General features: G+C 44.5%; 2 protein-coding genes across 4 annotated transcripts in view; one reads left to right on the top strand and one right to left on the bottom strand.

Annotated features, from left to right (window-relative positions):
* The window catches only part of LOC138529088 (phospholipase A2 inhibitor 25 kDa subunit-like), an 86386-nt gene extending 83343 nt beyond the window's left edge, over nt 1–3043 (top strand). Inside the window, exons 4-5 of one of the 2 annotated variants that reach the window (XM_069640814.1) lie at nt 1827–1973; nt 2525–3043. In XM_069640814.1, the coding sequence (XP_069496915.1) occupies nt 1827–1973; nt 2525–2703 (326 nt within the window). In that variant the 3' untranslated portion in view covers nt 2704–3043. The remainder of the gene's footprint in view (nt 1–1826; nt 1974–2524) is intronic. The other variant, XM_069640815.1, reaches the window with a different exon arrangement.
* A 10013-nt stretch (nt 3044–13056) lies between these two features.
* The window catches only part of LOC138529052 (phospholipase A2 inhibitor CgMIP-I-like), a 305005-nt gene continuing 294855 nt past the window's right edge, over nt 13057–23206 (bottom strand). For both annotated transcript variants that reach the window (XM_069640813.1, XM_069640812.1), the window contains exon 5: nt 13057–13660. In XM_069640813.1, coding sequence (XP_069496914.1) covers nt 13530–13660 — 131 coding nt within the window. In that variant the 3' untranslated portion in view covers nt 13057–13529. The remainder of the gene's footprint in view (nt 13661–23206) is intronic.

The raw sequence follows: 23206 nt of genomic DNA, 5'->3' as shown, positions 1-23206 counted from the left end.
CAGTATAACTGTCAGTTATCCAGCATGAATAGTTCTACCCAAACACTGCCATTCTGTGTATATATACATTTGATGGTGGAATCTTGGTGTGGGAGAATTTATGCGGCAGTTGCCCGTGCTGAGGTTGCCAGGAAAGAGCTGGTCTTGGGCATTTGACTGTATTGGAGAAGGGATAGGGACGTCAAGGACAAACTTTCTACAGCTTAGTGGAGGTGCACCTTCAAGTCTCCGAAATTGAAGACAACAAATTCTAGTCTTTAGAGTGGGGAATTCCATTCCAAGTGCACGGCCCTTCGCCATGAAAGTTCCACCCCCTAGTTATTTGTGTCTGACGTGACATATTCAGCGAAGGCTGTGTGGGTAACCTCACTCTCCTTAAAGGGTGGTGAGATTGAAATATTTTCTATAGGTAACCTGCTGTGTGGTCCATGCAGTCTTAAATTTTGACCTGTCTATAATAGGGAGTCAGTGCAGGGACCTCACTTCTGGCAGCCTGTGACCATGACGCATGAGGTGAACATGGGCAGAGCAGCACAAGTATGTACTTTTCACAGTTTCAATGAAGACTTTTTCAGAGGTCCTTTATACAAGCCAATTCAATAGTCTAAGCAAGATGCTACCATGCAAGTACGAATGCGATTTCAGGGGTCAGCGCTGCAGGGAAGGACATATCTGGGCAAGCACAGGTTGTTGAACCCATTGATCACAATAGAGGGCATTTATTTGCAGTGCAGTGAGTGAAATTCCCAACTGGCTCTCCATAATTGCAGATTTGGAAAGAGCATTGGGGTAGGCCGAGAGAGTGTGGCCAGTCAAATGAAAGGAAAAAGGTTATTGGACCTCATTATGAGCACATGGTTACGAGTGGGGGCAGGGTGGTTGTAGTCCCCATTGTTGGGGTTAATAGGACTCAATGGGGATATTTTTTCAGATATTTCATGAGAATCAATACTGTGCAGTAAATCTGTCAATTTTTGGCGGTAAGGTGGAAGATTTACCCACAGCTTTTTGCTGGAGGTAAATCTTCCACCTTGACACTAACACTTGTAGTACAGTTGTGTGGTAACGCAGAGGTAAAGTGGCACTGATAGAATTGCCACCACTTTACCTCTGTTATTAGCCACACCGCCATAGTCATAACTAGACCCACTACTTCCTATCCATTTAGACTGAGCCAGTTGACTGTTGGACATCTAACCAGATGTTTCTCACTTGATGATTGTCTATTACTCAAACGACCACCCTTTTATAACCATTTATGCCCCTGCCGCCGCCTATTGTCATAATGAGGCCCACTGGTTCCTAGACATATGGCCGTGGGACATTTAACAGGTTGTTTCGCACTTGATAATCCCTGTGTTACTCTCCCGGTATTGGGATGGCTCTGGGAATTCTTAGCATGTATTGGTCAGTGCAGTTGTGAAGAAACTTCTCTAATGCCAGCATCTGTCTGAAAGTGATCATTTGGCCCTGAGGGATAAGGGTGCCCATGTTTCCCTGATCACAGGCAGCACGTAGTTTCATGGATGCTGAGCAGGGCTGCTTTGGCACTAGCAGATCCCTGGAGATCCCGCAGCTTGCTCTTATACTTATTTTGGGGGAAAGTCGAGCAGTAAGCACGGCGCCCAGTGCCATAGCAATGCAGGGTAAACAGGAAACGGTCTGTACTTAGCCCCGTACGATCCGGGGTTTGAACATTTAGGGTCCAAGGGTGCCATGAGCTCCTTTGTGGAGCCATTTGGATCACTGTCCAAAAGTTTGTAATTTGTATTATTTGACGGTGATAAAACGCATGGTGAAACTACATTCTCCTTTTCTTAACTCAGTGGCAACCATCAATGACCGAGCAAACGGACACACATGTGATTCCTGCTTCAGCATTTTATCGATGGCAATGACCTGTGAGACTGATATGACCTCGGCGTGCGCTGGACAGCAGACCACATGCTTTAATTATGTCGAGACCAAGAGTGGTGAGTGCTCTTAAGACTAGCGCTAGATTGACATAGGCACGCGTGGTAAGACATCCCGACTAACCCTGGCAGAGAACTCTGACCTAACATTGAGTTGGAGGGATGGTGGGAGGAGAGGTTGAGTAAGTACATGTGGGTAGCTGTGAGTTGTTTCTTAAAGATCAACGTTTGGGACTCAAAAGGTGTTTGCATGTCGTGCAACGCAAGCTGCCAGCGCCCAGGCTTTGGGGGTCCTCGGGGCTCTTTGTGCATTCCATTGTCTGTCAGTGGCTGTCCCATAGAAAAACATTCATTTATCGAGGGTTGTCCTGGTATTTGAGAGACTTCTTCACGATGCCCCTGTGAGAAAGGGAAGAGAACAGGGCATACATAATTTGCTTAATTCAAAAAAGCACCAGATACTAAGGCGAGCTTTAGCTGTCTCTGCTTTTTCTCACACGGTGAATCCATCTGTCCTTGTTGTGGGAGGGGGGGGGCTACGGTAGGTGGAAGCGACTTTGTGAGAGAAGCATGGTGACACCCTTAACATCTGTCTCTTTCTTTCTTTGCAGAGGGAAACTCAATCATGAGTGGCTGTGCAACACAGAGCGCATGCGGCCTCTCGTACGGCAACGTGACTATCACCTGCTCCAAAAGTGACGCCGGGAAGGACCCCAACGGTGGTGCTCACTTGCAGCAAAGCCACTTGTTCCTGTTTTTTGCTGGGATTCTTCTGCTCTGCCTCTCCTAACCTCCTGATCTGGGAAGCTCAGCTGGACACCATCGATTTCTAGTGCACCGAGTAAATGGCTTAACCATCCTTTGGGCCGTCAGCCTAGAAAGTGTTGGTGTAGAGTTAGTCAGCGGAGCTGGGGCAGAGTATGTCATATGGCATGGTTGATGTTACTGCAGCCCAAACAGAATGTGTCCAGATTTGAAGTTCCCTGACTGTGACGTGCATTTTACCTCATTGCTGGCCAATCCTACGGCTTTCACTGTTAAGATCATTCTTTTCCAATAGAGCACAGAAAATTCTTAATTTGGTTAGAGAGTTCATTTGTTAATTAATAAATAAAACATGTCAAATTGTATACTTCCAAATCAGTGTTTTCCTTCCCCTCATATGTAACATGACAATGCAGACCCACGCTTTCAACATCCTGTTCAAAGTGGGTGTGTAAAAAAATGAAACCAGTTCCATACAAAGCATTTATGACGTTTCAACAATGAAATTGTGAATGTCTTTCATAGCTTAAGGGGACAATATGTTAACGATTTTTGTGCATCATTTTTGTTGATCTAGAGCCATTGTGCAAATTTAAACATCACACAGATGGCAAAATACACAGCTCTTTCCTGTAGACAAAGTTGATGCTTCAAATCGCAATACAGGCTCCTCCACAATTTACTAAAAGTGTTTCTTTAATTCATATACATTTAGCCTCTACAAAATGTCGACAGCTTTAGTGAGCGTTTGACGTGTTTCGCGTCATGACAAGACTCTTGTGGAGATGCTTTGGAGAGTACCGAAACATAATCTTCAATTAGGTACATGCTGGAATCCAAAAAATCCAACAAAAATACTAATGATTCTGACCAGAAAAGGTTTGCGTCCCTCTCTAACAGCAAGGTCTGCAACGAGCAGAGTCCAGAAGAATAAATGCCTCTCCCAGTCCTTGTTGTTGTTCTCCAATATGATGCTATACATTAAGATAACATGCACAAATCATGGAGTGCTCCATAATGATAATGTAATCAAGTTCAAAATGACTACGAGTGGGGCAAATAGCTAACTTAGTGTCATCTTCGAGACCTCATTCTGGGTCGGCCGAAGATCAGAGGTGGTTCAGGGAAGTTAATCTTTTTACTCTTTGGGGATAAATGTCTTCCTGTTGAAACTCTTTGGCCTTGCCCCAGTCTGCATCACAAATTTCAGATTGGCGGCAGATCTAAATGGGCCTCGTTATGACTTTGGTATTGTCATAGGATTTAGCACTATATTCTTTACGGTAACTTCCAAGCATTTTGGCAGTAAAGTAGCCAAATTGCATTTGGCGGGTTGGCAGTTTTAGTCCCAATTTTGGGGTCCCAGAGGATCCATTGGGGCTTTGAATCAATTGTTACTGGCAGTAATTCTGCAAGAGGTAATTCCTCCCTCTATTGAAGGTAATGTGGGGAAAAAAATCTACATCAACTGCAAAATCGGAATATGGCGGTGCAATAAAAGTGTCAGTAAGTGTGTAACTGTCCCTGTTTTTCCACATCACCATACTTGGAATGAGAGCCAAGGTCCTGTAGAAAATCGACCCGAAAGGGTAATCCAGGGAAAATACAAATGTGTGTCTGCTCGAAACCAGTCTGATTGGCTGTCTGGCTGTCCAGGAAGGACCGCCACGCTGCTGTGTGATTGACAGCCTATGGCTGTGAATGAGTGAGAACGAGCTTAAAAGGTGAGGTTCTTGGGACTACAGGCTGAGTCGACCACTGGAAGAAACATCCAAAGAAGAAACTGTGAAGAGAAACCTGCTGCAACCTCCTGGACCTTGAATTGCCCAGTGAAGCCCTGCTGTGCTGACTTCCTTTTTCATATCGATGGAGAAGCTCCGGATGGAATGACTTCTCCCCTTGGGTTAGTGGAACCAACTAGCCTTTGACGAACTCCAGTTTGGTGCAATCCCTGGCTTGCTGTGCCTCTCCAGTCTTGCAGAAGCCCAATGCCAGGGGTCGAGTGTCCATAATCGATTTCAACATCGTCCGCAGAATGAATCCAGCCAAAAGCTTGAAGGACACTCCAGAAGCAGAAAATCCCAATCCAGAGTGTTCCCACCAGAGTCCAGGACCGACGGAGCAAGGAAAGTCCAACCAGAGATATTCGTTCTGCATCAGTGCTGTTTGTGAGGCGCTGAAACCGCAAAGTGCCGCTGAATCAAAGAGAGCCCATAGCTGCTGAAGTTATTCCCGAGTACTGCCGCAGGAGCCCTCCAGACGTCTTCAGTCTTGTCCCCACGACTGAGGCTCAGGAACCAGGGTCTGCTTGGCTGTAGCAAGACGGAATCCAGCGGGATCACTTTTCTTCTAACCAGAGGTACTTTTTGGGCTTGGGGGTACTTACCTTCTCACCTTAAGTCATGCTTTCTCGCTTGAGAATTGCACTTGCTTAACTTTTCGAGTTCACTTCAGCTCCCCTTGCACAGGCCTAACAACTTGTGTTCCTTAAGTGATTTTCTTGAACTATCTAACTTTGTGAAATACTGTATGCAAGAAGTGCATCAGAACTATTGACTTTGTTCAATTGACTTAGTTTTTTTTTTCTTTTTTTGTTTTTTTTTTGTTGACTTTGGCTGCCCTGGCTCCCCAAAGGCACCCTTCTGAATCCATTCACCTAGGCATTGCTTGTCCCTCATAAACTGTAATTTGTTGAACACTTTTACTGCTGGGAAAGGTTTAACTAGATTTAATTGGAGGATTCAAACTATCTTTTCTTTATAAGAAAGTGTGTTCTAACCTTCCTATTTACCTTAACTGTTCCTTCCTGAAACACAGGGTCTAAAAAGTATATTGGTGTTTATGATAAATGCAATGCTATCCTTGTTAATGAAGTCACTTCAGGGTGTAGGAGAAATGTATTAGCATAACCAAAGTGTATTCACCAACTTTATTGACTTTGAACAGTGAGCCTAAAGTTTGCTTGACTGTTACAAACAATTGACTTTTTAAAGATTGCTTAACTAAAACTAATGTGCAAATAAATACATATATATTTATAACTGAAACCTTGAGTGTAAGTGTTACTTGGTTACTATATTGACTGATTTCATCTGTACAGCTGTACAGCTCACATTTACTCCTCTTGCGATAGGTCTGGCTGCTCAGTTACACTACCATCGTGTGTATCACAGACCTATACCAGAAGCTGGGTTACCTAATACCAAACGGATAAGTCTTGTGTAGTCTCACATAGTGTGACTGCACCAATTCTTACCTAACACTTGCAACAATTAATCGGACACAGTTGCCCTCTCCTTTGCATCTCAATCTTGGCTGTTCACCATTTTCTTGGTTTATCAGCAGAAATAAAAAAAAATGCTGCGAGCGGTGGCTTTTAGCTAATTTAATGGCAGCCCTGCACTATTCATTTTGGGCCTACTAAAACCTGGCGGATCTCCTGCTCACTGCTACACCTACCCTCTAAGCTTTATTATGCACCGTATGTGCACCCTAGCTAATTACAGATATAAAAGACTAACGTTGCTGCACAAATACTTTTCGCTGCCACATAAGGTCTCCTTTAACTTTCCTGCATGTCTCTCTGCGCAGCTCCAGCTCCGTGACATGTGGCACACTATGGGCCTCATTACACGGATGGCGGAGAACCATGGCGCTATTAGCGCCATGGTTCATGCCGGTAAAATACCGGCACCGCCTTGTCGGAAAGGGGAATTATCGCCCCATTCCAAGGTTGGCGGGGCGGTAATTCCCCCTTCCACCATTGCCCTTCCCCATTCCCATTTTTGCCCCATAGGGCATAATGGGAATGGGGAAGGCGCTAATTACGGTACCGCAAATTGCAGTACCGTAATTAGCTTCCTTGGTCCCTTTGCGGGTTGGTTTTTAACGCCTGCAAAAAGCAGGCGTTAAATTCCCCAACCCGCAAAGGGACCTCGTAGTGAGGCGGTAAGGATTTACCGGTACCGGTAAAATACCGGCACCGGTAAATCCTTACCGCCATCCGTGTAATGAGGCCCTATGTGTATTAAAAGTGTGCCATGACGTCACCAACCATGTGACCCCTATGTCCCCACGCTACATCCACAGCGTATACGTGCGCCTCCCTTGTGGACGTTGAATCTGCATCCGCACAGTCCTTTAATAGAATTATGGGTTGTTTCTCAGTCAACTCTTTTTCCCATCCATTAACGACTCTTTTGTATCAAAATTGTATTCTCTTACAGATATACATCATTAAAAGCATATTTTTATAATAAATAATAACACATTTGATCTAATCTATTCGGATGTGGTTCAGAAGAAGTCTCACTATGGGTAACAAATGTCTGTGGAGTCTTGGAAACACGATTTCCCGTCATTTGCAAGTTTTGTACTGCTGGGTCAACCTCGTTGCAACTTTACATTCGATGCTGTAAATGAGCCGAAATTGAATTTAACGCAAAGGGGGCAATATACCCCAAGGCCGCTTGCCTTTCCAGCATTGGAAATTGTGTCAAGAGAAGAATGATTGTACATCTGTTCTGGAAGCTTCTGAAGGTTTGCCATCTTGCAAGCCAGTCTTCTCTGTTTTTCTCCATCGGCAGATTCTTTTATGATGGAGTTCTTTATCAACCGTGTATTTTTTGCAATTTCCGACCCTTACTGTAAACCAGAGTTCAAATTCAGGATGGGGAGATTCATCTAGAATGCTGTTTCCTTTTACGCTCTCCTGGAGTACAGCCACAGTTTGACGTCAATACAGAATTGTGACTGGATGAGTGCTCTCAAATGAACATGAACCAAATAGGTGTTGGAGAGAGGCAGACATTGAGAGACATGCAAGAGACACCATTTTCCAAATTCTCTGGTGGGTCTCAGTCTACCCTGTTTAATGGTCAGCACCAGGAAACCAACGTGTGGTGTTGCTGCCCTTTACAGATCTATTTAATTGTAAATGGAAAATGGAAGCCTCCTCCCCACACTGTATCTGTGCTGCTTTGCACACCATAATTAACCTGCCCTGGGATCTTCCTGTCATTTTCTCAGTTAACATCACTGCTTATAATGGTGCAGGGCTCCCTCCCAGTTTCCCACTGTGCAGCTTCTGCCATTGCACCACCCCGTTTTCCTGTTTGAAAGGCCCCTCCCACTGCCCCTCACTTTCCACTGCCACTCCTGAATCTGTTACCTTGGTCGTGATGCCCAAATCCTCCATAAGTAGTCATAAAGAAAAAGTAAAAATTATATAAATTATGGAACTGAGACTCTTCTCACAGATTTCTGGAACTAGCAAGCTTTTATGAAAGCAGGGACCGCCTGCACAGAATCCAGGTGCCTAAATCCCAGATGGGTCCCAAATAAAATGTCTATACATCTGCAAGCAAGAGACAGTTAGATCCTTGACTGTCATCAGATCTAAAATGTGCCACTTAAAGGAATCTTTTTGGAAGACTCCATGGAAACATCTGGCACTAGCAAAACCTACTCCTCCTGCAACCCGGAGCATACCAGACACTCTTGAAATGCTCTCACCTACACATGTAGGTACATAATCTGTTACTGCAGTTTGTTACCTCTGCAACTGAAGGGATATGACCTAGCAGTTCGGGCTGGACTGCTCCTTTTGGGGTGGGACCAAGCCTGATTTGCATATGGGTTTTCCCCCTTTGTAATGGCTTGGCAGGCAAATAACGATGGTCTGGAATATCTTTATTCGACTTAGTCATCAGGTAGACAAGCACTTAAATTAAACCATGTTTTAGAAACCAAGCAAACTATATAAAACATATGATACATACTTATTAAAAACACTTAAATACAAATGAAAATTGATCTTTTGATGGATTGGATTCAAAAATTAAAATTGCACTACAATGAAATGGAAATGTTGGACAAGTGCTTTAAATATTCATGCTTTTCATGAAAGTCAACAGTCAGTGTAATTAATTGCTAACATTTGTTAAGTTGTTTGTACCAAATTACACGTTTAAATCTTTAATTAACTTCCATTCTTCAGCATTAAGCATCTTCTTAGCCAGGCCCTGTGGATATATATGGCCACAAAATGCACCACATTTTTGTAATGCGGCAATTTGCACATTATCACAGCATCCTCAATACTATGGAATTGTTATCATTTAAAATTGGTTTGATCTACAAGACTCCAAGATCCTTATTGGTAGCGCAGAAAAGTACAAAATGTTCTACCGTCTCCTCTCTTGCACTGCAAGAGCACATGAATTACTATTTGTTTGGCACCATGTTCTTGTAAACGTTGCTAAATTGAGTATTGAGTATACAGTGAGTGATCATATGATGGTGAGACACAATCCAAGTACTACTCATACCCGATGTCCAGTTAGCATGACCAGTATGGGGGTCCAGTTCAGAGTCTTGTGCATAGTGCCTCCATCTTTGTTATAGTCGAAATGAGGGCAACATTTTTGACAATACCCATGGTATCATCGTTCATGTCAGCAGGGTTTTGCCAAAAAGGGCCCAGATCGAGTGATCTTAATGTAAGTTTAATGTGCTGGAACCATGGCAGTGCTCGCCCGCCCTTCTGGATCATAATGTCTTTGAGGGCTTCTTTATATTTTCTGAGGTCAGTGGACACCAATATTCGAATCCAGTACAGCACTGACTTTAATGCTATTTTGTCAGCTATTGGTCGTTTCCAGGTGCACTAGGGCATTTGGGATAAACTCTCTAACACAAAACCAAATTTACACCAGAGTGTATATAAAATCATGTCTGGTCAACCTCCAGACTATCAATATTCCTATAATCTGCATAGCTTTTTCTATAGGCTTCCTTCAGAACCTGCCACGATGTTAACAAATGGCGGGAGGTCTCCACCTCTCTCTTACAGATTCTGCATAATCGTTGGCATAGAGGAATCTGTTCCCAGGCACCCACACGAGCCATAGTTGAAGTTGTTCAAGGCAGAGTTGTACTATGAATCTTGTGGTGGTGACATAATTAATTTTAATTAAAGAAATGCAAGGTGCATTCATCCTAAAGCTTTGTCTTACATAACAGCTCACAGTAGCCTTTTGACTCAACAGTGACATATTATTGCCCCTGTCCCATATCAGGGCCTTGTCTTTTAGTTCTTTGATATCGACTCCTAGGTTTCTAGGTTCACTCATCTGAAAGCTGACATCTTCAAAGAACTTTCTCACTTTTTTCATCCATAGATTAATAGCTTTTAGGGTAATATCTGTCATCATTAACTCGCTACAAATTGATTATAGGGAAGGCTCCTACCCCTGAGTAGCATAGGAATACCAGCCGCAATTTTTCGTTGCACCATCATAGAAGATAAACCCAGTTCTCAACGTATCGCAACAACAAGCGTAGCCTGGGCGAGACCCAGGGTCGGACGCCAGAGTGTGCCCTCTAGCTTCGACAACCATATGGTCTCTTTATCAGTAAAAATATCGAGCCCGTAGAGTGTACTCGGTACAATACTGGATTTATACACTATTACAAGTCCTCCTATAGAGTGTCCACCCCCATGGGAAATACATCTTTTAAAGCAGAACATTTATTCTGAATCTTTCCCATCACAGTAGTCGCTAGTAGATACGTGCTTAAAAACTGAGAAATAGTGACACCAAAGTAAGTATAACTGGCAACAGAATCAATGGGATCCTCATTCAATTTCCATTTAAAAGCAAGTCACTTCTTTCTGGTCGTATTAATAATCATAATTTTAGTTTTGGCACGATTAATCACTAACCCATTTTCATATGCATGATGGCTTAAAGCTAAACGTATACGCTGAAGCCCAACCTTGATGCCGTCAAAAAGCCCAATATCATCTGCATAGGCAAGCCACACCAAGGGATGGGATCTAACGTGGGCAGGAAAGCTATTACATTTGTCCAGAACTTTCCCTAAGTCTGCCAAATATAAATTGAACAGGACTGGGGCCGTGGTGCACCCATTTTTTAAACCGTGCTTTGTACTCTATTCAGGACACCATTCTGATTTGTCCGTATCTGAACTGTGCTATTAGTATCTAGAGACTTAATAAAATAAATTATCATGCAATGCAATCCCCATCTGGTCAATTTAGACCATAAAACATCTCTATTAACAGTGTCAAAAGCACCGCTGTAATCGACAAAACAAATATACAGCAGTGTTTCCTTAGAGACAAGGGAATTACGAATCATATAGGTAATAGTCCAGAGGTAAATCAGGGTGCATAAACCCTTCCTAAAACATGTCTGTTGAATACTAAGAATATCCTTCTCACCAATCCAGATATTCACTTTCTCAAATATGTAGACACAAAATATCTTAGCCAGAGTACACAGTATCATTCATTGCCTAAAGCTGGTTATTTCCAAAGTCCACATGGTTTACCTTTTTAAAAATAGGAATGAGGATCGATCTACCCCTAATAATGGGAATCTGCCCTGATATTACTAAAGATCTAAAAATTATACTGTCTCTAAATATTACTTTTTACTATCTGCGATTTTCTTGCCTGATCACCATGAGACCTAATTAACTGATACCCCATTCGCAAAACTCATAAGAACAAGACATCTACAAGTCCCTCCCAAAACACCTCCCCTCTCGAGCTCTTCACTCCTCTACCTCTAACTCCCTCAGGGTCAGTCGTTTTTCAAAGAAACAAGCTGGGGGTAGATCTCTGTCTTCGGCTGGGGCCTGCCTCTAGAACAGCCTCCCTGCCACTCTAAAACTTGAGGAGAACCATCTCCGGTTCCGGAAGCACCTCAATACCTTCCTCTTTTCTTCTGCCTTCACTCCCCCTCTCAACTGCTGATCTGTTCTCTCTTGGCATCGTGCACCTGCCACCCTCTGTCCTCCGGGCCCAGGTACCTGTGCACCCTGCCACCCTCCTGCGCTGCCTACGGGCCACCCCTTTCACTGGGGTCTGTATCTGTACCCATACAGCTCCCCCTTTTTCTTCCTGCACTTATCAGACCTACCCTGTCTGCTGCCTTAAACCTAGCACTTGCAAATTGCTGGCTGCATTACCACTGTTTGTTGCCTATATTATTTATTTATTATTATTTATCTGTTTCTCCTTTGCTTCGCAATTTCCATTTCTCCCGCTTCCATGCACTATTCCCCTCCCCTATCCCATGCACTTGCACGTTCTCAATGTCACTGGGCCTAGTAAGATCGCTGTTTTGTTCTCCCCTGTTCCCCTCCCTTGCCTTGCGCGCTCTGAAACACTTGTGTACGAGCGCGATAGAAATAAAATACCAATATCAATTATGGGATTTGATATAGAGTGTGCCATATGTTTTGAAGAATACCCAGCTCTGTACAGTTTGCTTTTCATGGGAAGGTGATCTCACGTTCTAACATTTCATGTTTGTGAAAAACATTTATCTTAAAGCCTAGAACATTCCATACCAGAGGTTTTGACCCCTGAAACAGAACTAAGGCGCAGGGATCCTATATTCATTTCTGGCAAAGTAATGTAATGTAAAATGGTGTTACATATTTCTACATTTTTATTGGCTTTTCCTTGCATTGCTCTGTTAGAAAATGTGATATTGCTAATGGGAAAGCTGAAGAGGCACATGCAAAACCTGTGTAGTTGATGGGCGTAGGTCGCAATTATCCGGGTATTGAGTACCCTCAGCTTATAGGGGCTTGGCGGAGACACTTGGGAATTTGGAATCTGAATTGAAGAAGCCAAGATCTGGTAGGCTGAAGTGCTTTGGGTGTCTTTACATACTGCTCTGGGTAGTCTGATATGATTAAAGAGCAGAGCTTGTTCATAGCTAAATGAGTGGTTTCCTGGCTACCGGCTACTCCTGTGGCGGCCATTTGTATGGGGATTTGTGTGTGCAGTGTAAGGTAATAGCATTTCTTTATAAGGGCAGATATTCAATGCAGGAGAAGCCTGAACAATTAGAGTCATTATTCAGTTGAGTCTCTGTAATGGTTTGACCGTGGCATAAAACCGGGTCTTCTACCCAGAATCGCATATCCAAAGTTTGAATGGATCTGCTCTAGGTGGTCTTGGGGAACGAGACTTTCAAGTTGGAGCTGCCAATGCGCGGTCGCCATGGATGCAGGTGCCCAAATTAAAATGAAGAGGAAAAGGCATAGTCAGGTATGGTTTTTACATGCAAGAGAGCGTTACAGTGGCAGCATGATAAGTCCTTCTTTGAATACACCAAGGGTGACTGTACCCAGATCATAAGAACATTTTCAAATAGCCCCTGTGCTATTCCAAATCTCACTGATTAGATAAATATTAATTAGACACTACAATGGTCTTTAGGAAGCATTATGTGATGTTTTACAGCATTTTCATGAACTATGAAAAAGGAAAGGTTTCTTCACAAAGATGGTCTCCTCCATATTCTTTTAGGATTTAGCAATAGACACGCATCAGAAGTGTTCAATGTGCATGATTTATTTTCATCAAACAATCCAGTCACAGTGTACATCAGGTCTCAAACTGGTCATCAGATGCTCCAAGTGGGGGAGACCAGCTCAGATGTCCTCAGGCCTCAAGCTGGTCATCAGATTCTCCAGGTGGGGAAACCAGCTCAGGTCTCCCCAGGCCTCAAGCTGGTCATCAGATGCTGCAAGTCGGAGAGACCAGCTCAGGTGTCCTCGGAAGTTAAATGGCCACTGGTGACTTGAGTGTCCCACAAATAGCATGATCACATCATTATACAATGTGCCATTATATGCAGAAAGGAGGCCAGGCAAGGCCAAATCTACAATGGTACTCTTCATGAAAGTAGATTCTCAACATGAATGATTCAGGTCCTGCACGTTTCTTGCACACTAACAATAGTACTGCTGCTAATTACTATGCTACGGCTGGAAAATGGATCATTGCAGGTGGCGGTAATGACTTTAAACTTTAATTGGATCTGAACACTTCAAATCAAACTGGGAAACCTTAGTCCCTTCCATGCTGCTGATCCCAACTTCACAGGCATCTTTCGTTGCACATGCGTACACAGTGTATCCTCTCACAGAGTCACCTGCAAGAACATCATATAGCGAGTGAGTTAACTAATAAAAAGATGTCCATATCACACACATTACAGATTTGACTACATCCAGTTACAGTATATACACAAGAACCAGTCACAAAAAACACTGGAATACCTTGGACTTACCTCCTGAGGGTGGAATTCCACTCACCTTCCCCCCTTCAACCGAGTCCTGAAAGAGGAAGCCTGGCCACTGATGCACGGTATAGTCTCATATGGACAGGAGCTTGGGGGTGACATTTGCCATTTCAACTCATGAAGGAAGTTCTCCCTTCTGCATGAGCAACAAGATTTAAAGGGGAACTTATATACCTGTTGTTAGTGAGAAGTATTGCTTCCAGTTAATTAGAGAAGCAGTATAACAGATGAGCTATACTGGAGATACAACCAACAGCATTATTGTAATCGTAATGCCACAGATTAGGGACACACAGAGAGGCAACAGAGAGAGTGTAACCGAATGTATAAATGTGTGCATGGGATTTACAATCTGCACATGCAGCTGGGAAGCAACAGGGCGCTGTGCATAGGGACACACTCAGGGTGCTATATTCTGGGATGCAGAGGTTGTTTGGATGGGTATTGGAGCAGAGGGACACATGATCTCGAGCGGGAGAAGTAGCATTGAGTGGAGGCAACAGCATTTGGTGTGATGTTTTTTGGAGAGTCGGGTCTTCAGGTTCTTCATGAAGTGAATAATAGATGGGGTCTATCTGTTCTGCATATGTAACATGTGCGTGAGACAGGACACGCAACAGGAAAATGCCTGTTTCCCAGTTTTTTAGCCCTTTGTTTCCAGTTTGGCAACATCATGCCTTCTGATGGTGTGTTGGCCCCTGGAGCTGGTGGTTTCTCACCCAGTGTACTGAATGCCACAATGGAAGATGAAAACAAACTACTCCTAGTAAATGGTGACGGTGTGGAGAGGCCTTTGGAGTCACTGAAAGATCCGCATCAAATGGTCACTGTGATGTCCATATGTTCCAAAAAACTGCCGTCCATAAAAATGTTGTATTCATGTTGTAATGGAATTTTATTTTTTTGTTTTATGTCCACCTTTGTATATCCAGATTGATTTTCAAAATAATCTCATAAAATGCCTATTCATGTAAACTGAATGTAGATGACGAACCAAATAAGACCCTTATGGCTAAAGCCATTACTAAGATAAAGAATTGCTATAGAAATTGGGTCAAATGGCGGAACCGCTCAGAATAAAATGCCCAGTGGCTGCAAGTGTATAAAATACTGAAGAGGGTCCAACTAGGTCTATTTGGCAGGCTCGTAGTTAATTAACCCTATCAATGCAGAGTGTTGGACCAAACCTATTCCTCCTCTTATTATGAGGACACAGAGTCCTGTTGCACGATTGCTATATCTGAAGTGGGTTGGGCTCTGGACTGGGATCGAGAATGCGTCCTGACTGCTATCAGGAAGTTAAAAAGATCTAACGGGCTGGCAAACATTGTTCTTAAACAAGATCCTGAAGTCTGGGCCTCTATCCTGGAGATATTGTTTAGAAGTGTTTGCCAGTCATGTACTATCCACGAGTCTTGGCGGAGTGCAATCTTGATGACGGTCTCCAATAAGGGCTTGCGTACCCTTCCCACCAACTATCGTATATTGTCCATGTTGGTTGTGACAGGGAAGATGTTCTCATTCTTTGTCCTCTGCAAACTTCAAAAATGGGTTGATGCGTCTCATCTCCTCAGTGATTTTCAAATGAGTTTTCGCCCGGGATATTCCACCTCCCACAAGTTGCGCCTGCTTGATAGCCTTATAAGAAAATCTATAGCCTTATAAGAAAATCTAATCAGAGACGGCATGGGCCTTTATGTCACCTGCATCGACTTTTGTACTGCCGTTGACAAAGTTGACCAGGCTTTACTTTGGCGCAAATTTGAGAGGATGGGCTGCCCAGTCTACCTGCTCCGGATTATGATACAGCTACATACATGCAAAAGGGTGCAGGTCCGACTTAATGGCATCAGCCATTGCACAGATTGAATTACCACCAGCAAGGAGGTCGAACAAGGTTGCTTGTTGGCCCCCCTATTGTTCAACCTGTACATGGCCAATGTCCCCCCAAATTGAGCACCCCCCACTTGACCGCACTTATGTATGCAGACAATCTGGTCATTCTTGACCACATATACACCGGCATGATAGGATAATTAAAAGAATTGGGTACATACGCTCGGCACAATCGTCTTGATATAAATTATGACAAATCTATAGCCATGTTCTACTCATCTCGCCCTAGATATAAACTACTTCTGGTTCTGGACCACAATGTTATAGAATATGTTACTAGCTATACCTATCTGGGTCTGGAACTTGGATTGTCAGAGTGTTACCCTGAATTGCTCTCTATGAAGTGTATGAAGGCTGCACAGCTGACCGGTTTGATCTATAGTTTTGCGCAGCAGACGGCAGGATATAGCTTGGCTGGTCTCAGGAAACTCTACATCCAGCCTCTGTCCAGCAATTCTTTATGGTCTAGTGGCACTGGCAGTACTCAACTATGTTGGGCTTAACGTTCTTAAAGGCCACTTCTGGAAACCTATGTTAAATCTTCCCTGGGCAGTGCGCATGGATATTTTAATATTGGAACTGGGTTTAACATCAATGAGAGCCCTGGCACTGAGACGTAGCAGGGAGCTGTACCTGAAATTTGTTAATATATCCTTTATTAGGTACCTTGGCAGGGTGTTATGACAGGGAACCCAAAGTAAAAGGGGTTAATGTTGCCTTCCTTGGTAAACAAAACATTTTTTCAAAACATGACTTGGTCCCCTGCCACTTGTAATATTGAGGACAGAATTGATTACTACATGCTTAAACATTCTTTCAATAAGAAGATTCTTTTGTGGGATTGGAGCCTGAACTTTACGCATTTAGAGAAATTAACATCCTACAGAATGGTGACATGGATGTCGTATATGATATGACATGATGTGGCATTTAGAACGCACCTGTACACAAGTGTTTCTAGGCGTGACAAGACAACGAGGGGTAAACAGAGGGAGGACAAAACATCAATCTTACTAGGCCTTGTGTCATTCAGATGACGCAAGTGCAGGGAAGAGGAAGGGGAGAAGTGCCGCTGAGGTGGGGAGTGCAGGTAACTCAAGTGCAGCCAGCGGTTGGCTAAGTGGCTACATTAAAAAATGTAAAAATAAAATAAAATAAGACAAGGAGGGGTAAACAGAGGGAGGACAAAACATCAATCTTACTAGGCCTTGTGTCATTCAGATCACGCAAGTGCAGGGAAGAGGAAGGGGAGAAGTGCCGCTGAGGTGGGGAGTGCAGGTAACTCAAGTGCAGCCAGCAGTTGGATAAGTGGCTAAATTTAAATATGTAAAAATAAAATAAAATAAGACAAAGAGGGGTAAACAGAGGGAGGACACAACATCAATCTTACTAGGCCTTGTGTCATTCAGATCAGGCAAGTGCAGGGAAGAGGAAGGGGGGAAGCGCCGCTGAGGTGGGGAGTGCAGGTAACTCAAGTGCAGCCAGCGGTTGGCTAAGTGCAGGTAACTCAATAAGTGCAGCCAGAAGGTGGCTTATAGGTGCAGAGGGAGGGGACTGTAGAGTTGCAGATACAGACCACAAGGTCTGGGGGAGCCAGGAAGCAGCGTGAAGTGCAATTGGACATGCAGGAACCTGGACCCAGTTCAGAGGGTAGCCAGGTGACCAGTGAATGGAGCAGTCGGGACATCAGAATGGGAGCGGAAGAGAGAAAACAGAAGTGAAAAGGAAGGTCTTGAGTTGCTTCCGGAACCGGAGGGGGTTCTGTTCAAGTTTGAGAGAGGCAGAGAGGCTGTTCCAGAGGGAGGCCCCAGCCGAAGAAAGAGATCTGTCCCCAATTCTCTGCTTGGAAAAGCGACTGACCCTCGGAGAGATGGAAGTAGATGAGCGGAGAGCTCGAGAGAGGAGATGTTTAGGAAGAGAGAGTTGGAGGCAGTGCAGTCACAGGCCCCGGAAAGCCTTGTGGATGATGCTGAGGGTCCTTGCCACCACAGGGCACCACTGAAGAGATTTCAGAGATGTAGAGATACGATCCCTGGGCTTGAGGCCAAGGAAACATTTTGCAGCCCTGATCTTAATAAATTGTAGAGGTCAGAGAGAAGAGGCACGACGATTAAGAAAGAGGCTGTTGCAGTAGCCCAGTCTTTAGAGGGCCAGAGGTCTAGAGACAGTGAGATTCTGGGGGAAAGTAAGGAAAGGAAGAATACCTCTGAAGAGGTGCAGCTGATAGTTTGACTTCTTAGAGACATCAGATATTTGAGAATAGAAGGAGAAGGTGTAGTCGAAGATGTCCCAGAGGTTCTTAGCCTCATAGGTAGGAGCACAAAGAGGGCCAAGTGTGGGTGCCAGAGAGAGCGAGAGAGAGAGAAAGAGGGAATGAGGGTGCTGGTGTTCAGATGAGGAGGATCTCAGTCTGACTGGCATTAAGGCAGAGATAATTGGTTTTGTACCATTCCTGAATTGCGGCCTGACAATCTGGTATGAGAGAAGGCGAAGAAGCGGATAAGACGAGCCTGAAAGAGAGCTGGGTGTCATTCACATAACACTGAAGGTCGGAGCAGAAATTAGCGATGCAGTGGGCAAGAGGTGCCAGGTAGTGGTTGAAAAGTCAGGGGGAATGGTTAGACCCTTGAAGAACACCACAAGTAGAGAGTGAGATAGAAGAGAGGAAAGACCCCATTTGGACCTGAGAGGGTCTATCACTGAGAAAAGAAGTCAGCCAGGCCAGGACCTGATGAGCGATACCAAGGTTATCACGGAGGTGATTGAGCAGGATGGCATGGTTGACCGTATCAAAAGCAGAAGAAAGATTGGGAAGAATGAAGACAGATTCAGTGTGAAGATTAAGCTGGGAGATGGGCAGCTTTTCTAAGAGTTTGCCCAGAAAAGGAGTGATGGAGATCGGGCGATAGTTAGCCGGATAGGAAGGAACGGCAGAGGGCTTCTTAAGAAGGGGTGCTCAAGGGAGTGCTTAAGGGGCAGAGGGGAAGTTTCCAATGGCAAAGGAGTGTTTGCAGAAATCGGTCAAGGCTGGAGCAAGGGTGTCGATGTGGTCCTTGATGGTTCTGGATGAACAGGGGAGAACCTGCTTTGACGAAACTTTGATGGACCAGTTTTGTCTGGAAACAACATCTGGGGTGATAAAGGGAAAGGAAGAGAAAGGAGAATGAATGACGCCCACAGGCAGGCCAGGAGTGAGGAGGAATAGGAGGATTTAAAGGAAGAGTGGGTGGACAGGATGCCCTGAGTTTTATTGATGAAATGAGAAGCCAAGCTTGTGCAGAGAGCCTGGGAGGGAAGAGGAGAGGTAGAGACTGCAGCAGGATTGGCCAGCTGCTTGCAGATTTTGAAGAGTTTGGCTGAGTTGTTATATGCCACAAAGACACAGGCTTGAATGTGGGCTTTCTTCGTAGCAAGGACAGAGAATCTGTATTGCCTTTGGAGCAGGCGGCATGCCAGGTTGTCCGAGGCAGCCCCCGATGTCCTCCACTTCCTCTGAGCCACCCTGCACTTATGTTTAAGGGTGATGAGGTCGGAGTTGTACCAGTACCAAGAGTTGCACTTGAACTTGGGCATATCCTCATGACAGAGGCAAGGACATCAAGAGTGTTAGAGATAGAGAGATGAAGGTTAGATAGGGCTGTGTCAGGGTGTGAGTCAGCCAAAGGTGCAGAAGGAGGAGAGAAAGTAGTGGCGAAAGCCTTGGCTGACACACTGTTCATGGACGGGATGACCGAGAAGGTAGGTGGCAGTGCTGGAGTCGGCTAGGCCTGAGGGGTAGAGAGAGAGAGGTGGGAGGAAACGAGAAAGTGAACACTCCAGGAGAGAGGAGTAGTGAGAGGCTTAGAGGGCGAGGGCTGAGGAGATCAGAAAATCCAGGGTGTGCCCTGCAGAGTGAGTCAGGCCAGAGGGAAGAATAGAGAGAGAGAGAGAGAGAGAGAGTTGCAGAGGTTGTGAAAGAGTCCCTAAGAAGGGCAAGTAGCATCCAGGTGGATGTCCAGGTCTCAGAGGAGGAGAAGTTGAGAGGAAGAGGCGAGGAGGGATGAGGAGAGGTCAGCCCACTCAGAGAGGAAGAGGGCAACCTGGCCAGTGCCATAGTGAGAGAAAGGCCAGGAGAGATTGAGAGCATGCAGACCAGGCATTCAAACAAGGAGTAGTCCTGTGTAGGAATGGCAGAAGCAGGGATCTACTCTGGGAAGATCAAGGCTGCACCCCCACCAGAATGGGTGGTTCTGGGTTCGGAGAGGATCTTGTATCCATCAGGAAGGAGCGTGTCAAAGCTTGTGACAGAGCTAGCTGTGACCCAAGTCTCAGTGAGACCGAGTACATCCAAATCAAGTTCTTCAAGGAGATGGCAGATATCAGAGGAGTGTTTGACAGCTGAGCGAGAGTTGAGAGTAGCAATTTGGAGCAGGTTGCCCACTTCGAAGGACTTCCGTGAAGGGGTACAGGTCAGAGCTATGCCCTGCAGAAGTGTTGGATACGCCCGAGGATGGGCAGAGGAGAAAGGAGGAGAAGGCAAGGTAGCCGGGCAGGCGGAAGAGAGTGCCAGAGGGGTGTTGGAGAAAGGGGGCAACAGGGTGGCCAGAGAAGCAGCCGCGAAAGCCGTAGAGGTGACAGAGGATGGAGGCAGCAGAGCGGCCAGAGAGGGGAAAGAAGGGATTGCAGGAGAGGAGTATGAGTTCCTTAATCGTCAAAGATATTTTATCCCAATCTCCAGATCCTGCAGTGAGAATTCTTATGTTAAGACTTAGCACTAAGAAGCTCCCTGTAATGTGAGGGTCCTGGTTAAAAATAGATGTTGCCGGATATGCAAATTGCCACATATTTTATAGAAATCCTGAGGCATGTCATGACAAAATGCCAAGAACTCAGAATTGCATATATGTGTAGCTTTGGAGCATATGTGGGGGATTACGATGTGATTAAGACTAAGAATTTCTGGTTCTATTGCTTAAACTCTGGACTAGTTAATTTGCAGATTGCATTATATCGAATCTCGACAATAGTCCTTTAAACCTTTAAATTTGGCACCCGAATGACTTATGAGTTGATCAATATCAGGATACATGGCTGCTGTTTCTTTTTTTTTGTATGATTAAATTGATGATGCATATATTATGGATGTTGGATTGTATATTTTAATTGTTTGTCTGGATTTGTTTTGTTTGTTTTCTCTATGTGAAAAGTTCTTTGTGAGCTGAACACAATAAATTCAATTTAAAAATTAATGTGGAGGATAACCGTGCCAGATAGTTATCATAGGAGCAGTCTATCTGGGAGTTCTACCCAAACTTTCCCCACCAGCAGCCCTGCTATTAGTTATGCAGCTTCTTGCATTGTCTATTGTGATTCCTAAGCTCTTTTGGGTGGTAAGTGTGCATGCCAGAATGGGACATACTTAATTTGAACCATAGCTATTTGTGCAAAAAAGGGATTTGAAGCATTAGTATAAGAGGGAAACAAAGTAAAATCAGCAGTGCCTACAACTCATACGTTCCTGCTGCTTGATGCCTTCTCCTACCAAAGGAATATCACGCAATAGTGACCCCTGTATCTGCCTATTAGGGGATATTGCTCAATAAGGCCTGCCAGGGATGGCAGCATCTAATGAATGGAACCCGTAGCTTGCTTGACGCTAAAAACATCCAACGCATTTGTACAGGCAGAAAAGGGCCACCATCACGCAGGAAATACCAGGAAATAATAAACATCACGTTTTGTATATCCTGAAGCACCTGGATATATAGTCCACGTAGTATCTGACAAGGGGTCCTGCACTGTGCCAATCCACAATGATCTGTCAACCCCAGAAACTCCAGATAATTAAAATCGGGATCCGTTTAAACCAAGTGGTTTCGGGGCTTCATCTCATTGACCTTTCCTGACCTCTCTAGTGGGGGTACTGCCTTCGAACAATTCACCAGCCACTCTCCCGTCTTCTATGTGACGTTAAATGTGATGAAGTCGTATAAAGACAGTATAGGTTGTAAGGTGAGAATGCGTGAGCAATGCATAGACGGAGAGTAAGAACAAGGGTGAAGCCGGAGCAACAGTTGGTACTGATGAAGAGTAAAAAGAAAGAAAAAGAGGTAGGGGTGGAGGGTGGCAACATGAAAAAGAATAATAAAAGAAACACACACAATACTTGACACCAATCAGCCCTTAGTTTACTTGTTTACGGGTTCTTTTCTGGCTGACTGAGAGAACATGTCTGTGGTTTAACGTATCTCCAAATTGATTTGATGCATTCAGCTGCACCTCCATCTCCCAATCAGTTCCCTTTCTCGTGTCTCCCAGCATGGAGGAGACGGACATCTTGCATGGCAGAAGCACTGACCTCTACTGCAACACTGTGAGAGGGGAGGGGGTCAGTCACTATAATGAGCCCACGAGGTGAATTTCCACCACAGCAGTCGCAACAGCTTCACCTGACGTGCTCTGGATTCCATAACTCCCTCACCACACATCTACAAACTTCCAAGTCTGCCGACTTCCCCCAGTCTAACCGTCAGCCGCGAGCCAGTTGGCAACATTCCAAAGAATAACCACAATGCATTTACCTGCCGACGCTCGTACTCATTTGTAGCTCCTTCACTGTGTACTGGAATTCGTGATAAAAAAGATATGTGGCATCTCAGTAAGGGGTCAAGATTGATAGTCATCTGTCAGGTTTTGTTCTTTTAAAATTCTGCAAGTTAAATGTTAAATATTAAAGGTACAGAGTTGATCCCCAGGCGCTTTGGTGGATCTGCAGGAAAGAAGGCGGGATGGGTTAGTAGGGTGAGGAGGGAGTAGGATAGTGAGAGGAGTGGTGTTTTGTTGGCAGCTTCATCTCGGTGTACACCGTGCGCTGAGCTTTGGTGCGAGTATCAGAGCGATGTCAGTCCTCGTGTGCTGTTGATGCGGTTTATGTGTTGTTGCGGTGTGGTGAAGTGAATGCGGCTTGCGGTACGAGAGGTGGTTGTGTTAGTTTGTGAGTGAGTTAAGTATGTGGAAAATTCGAGTTTTAGTTAGTCGGTTATATGTTTTTGCAGCTAATCATCACAGTGTGGCTGAATGCCTCGATTTCAGGAGTCCTGCATGGTGAGAAACAGCTAGATTTGCGAGTCCCGTTAGTTCAGTACAACCCTAAAGCACAGCTAGATTAGTGGGTCCGTCCTGTATATGGAGAAAGGGCCTGCACCTGACAGAAAATAAGGTTTTAAATTAAATCCGCTTTTTTATTTTAATAATGTAACAATTGTTAGCTTTATATGGCAGGAGGGAATAAGATTAGTGGCCTGATGTCCTATTTAAGGCGATATGTTTTTGCCCCCCCTCTAGGCTCACCCTTAAAGCAAGCACTGGCAAAGCCAATGGGTTTTGCTTTGCAAATGCATATTTTCTTTGTTCTGGCAAGCAGGGCAGGCGTTAGAAAAATACCAAATACAAAAATAACCCAATCAATGCAGTGCGACAGAGATGTCTAAGACACATCAATGTACAAAGCGGCAGCGATGA

Source organism: Ambystoma mexicanum, chromosome 1q, assembly GCF_040938575.1.
Source record: "Ambystoma mexicanum isolate Mex_15411 chromosome 1q, UKY_AmexF1_1, whole genome shotgun sequence".
Classification (NCBI taxonomy): Eukaryota; Metazoa; Chordata; class Amphibia; order Caudata; family Ambystomatidae; genus Ambystoma; species Ambystoma mexicanum.
This window is presented reverse-complemented; position numbering and strand designations above follow the sequence as displayed.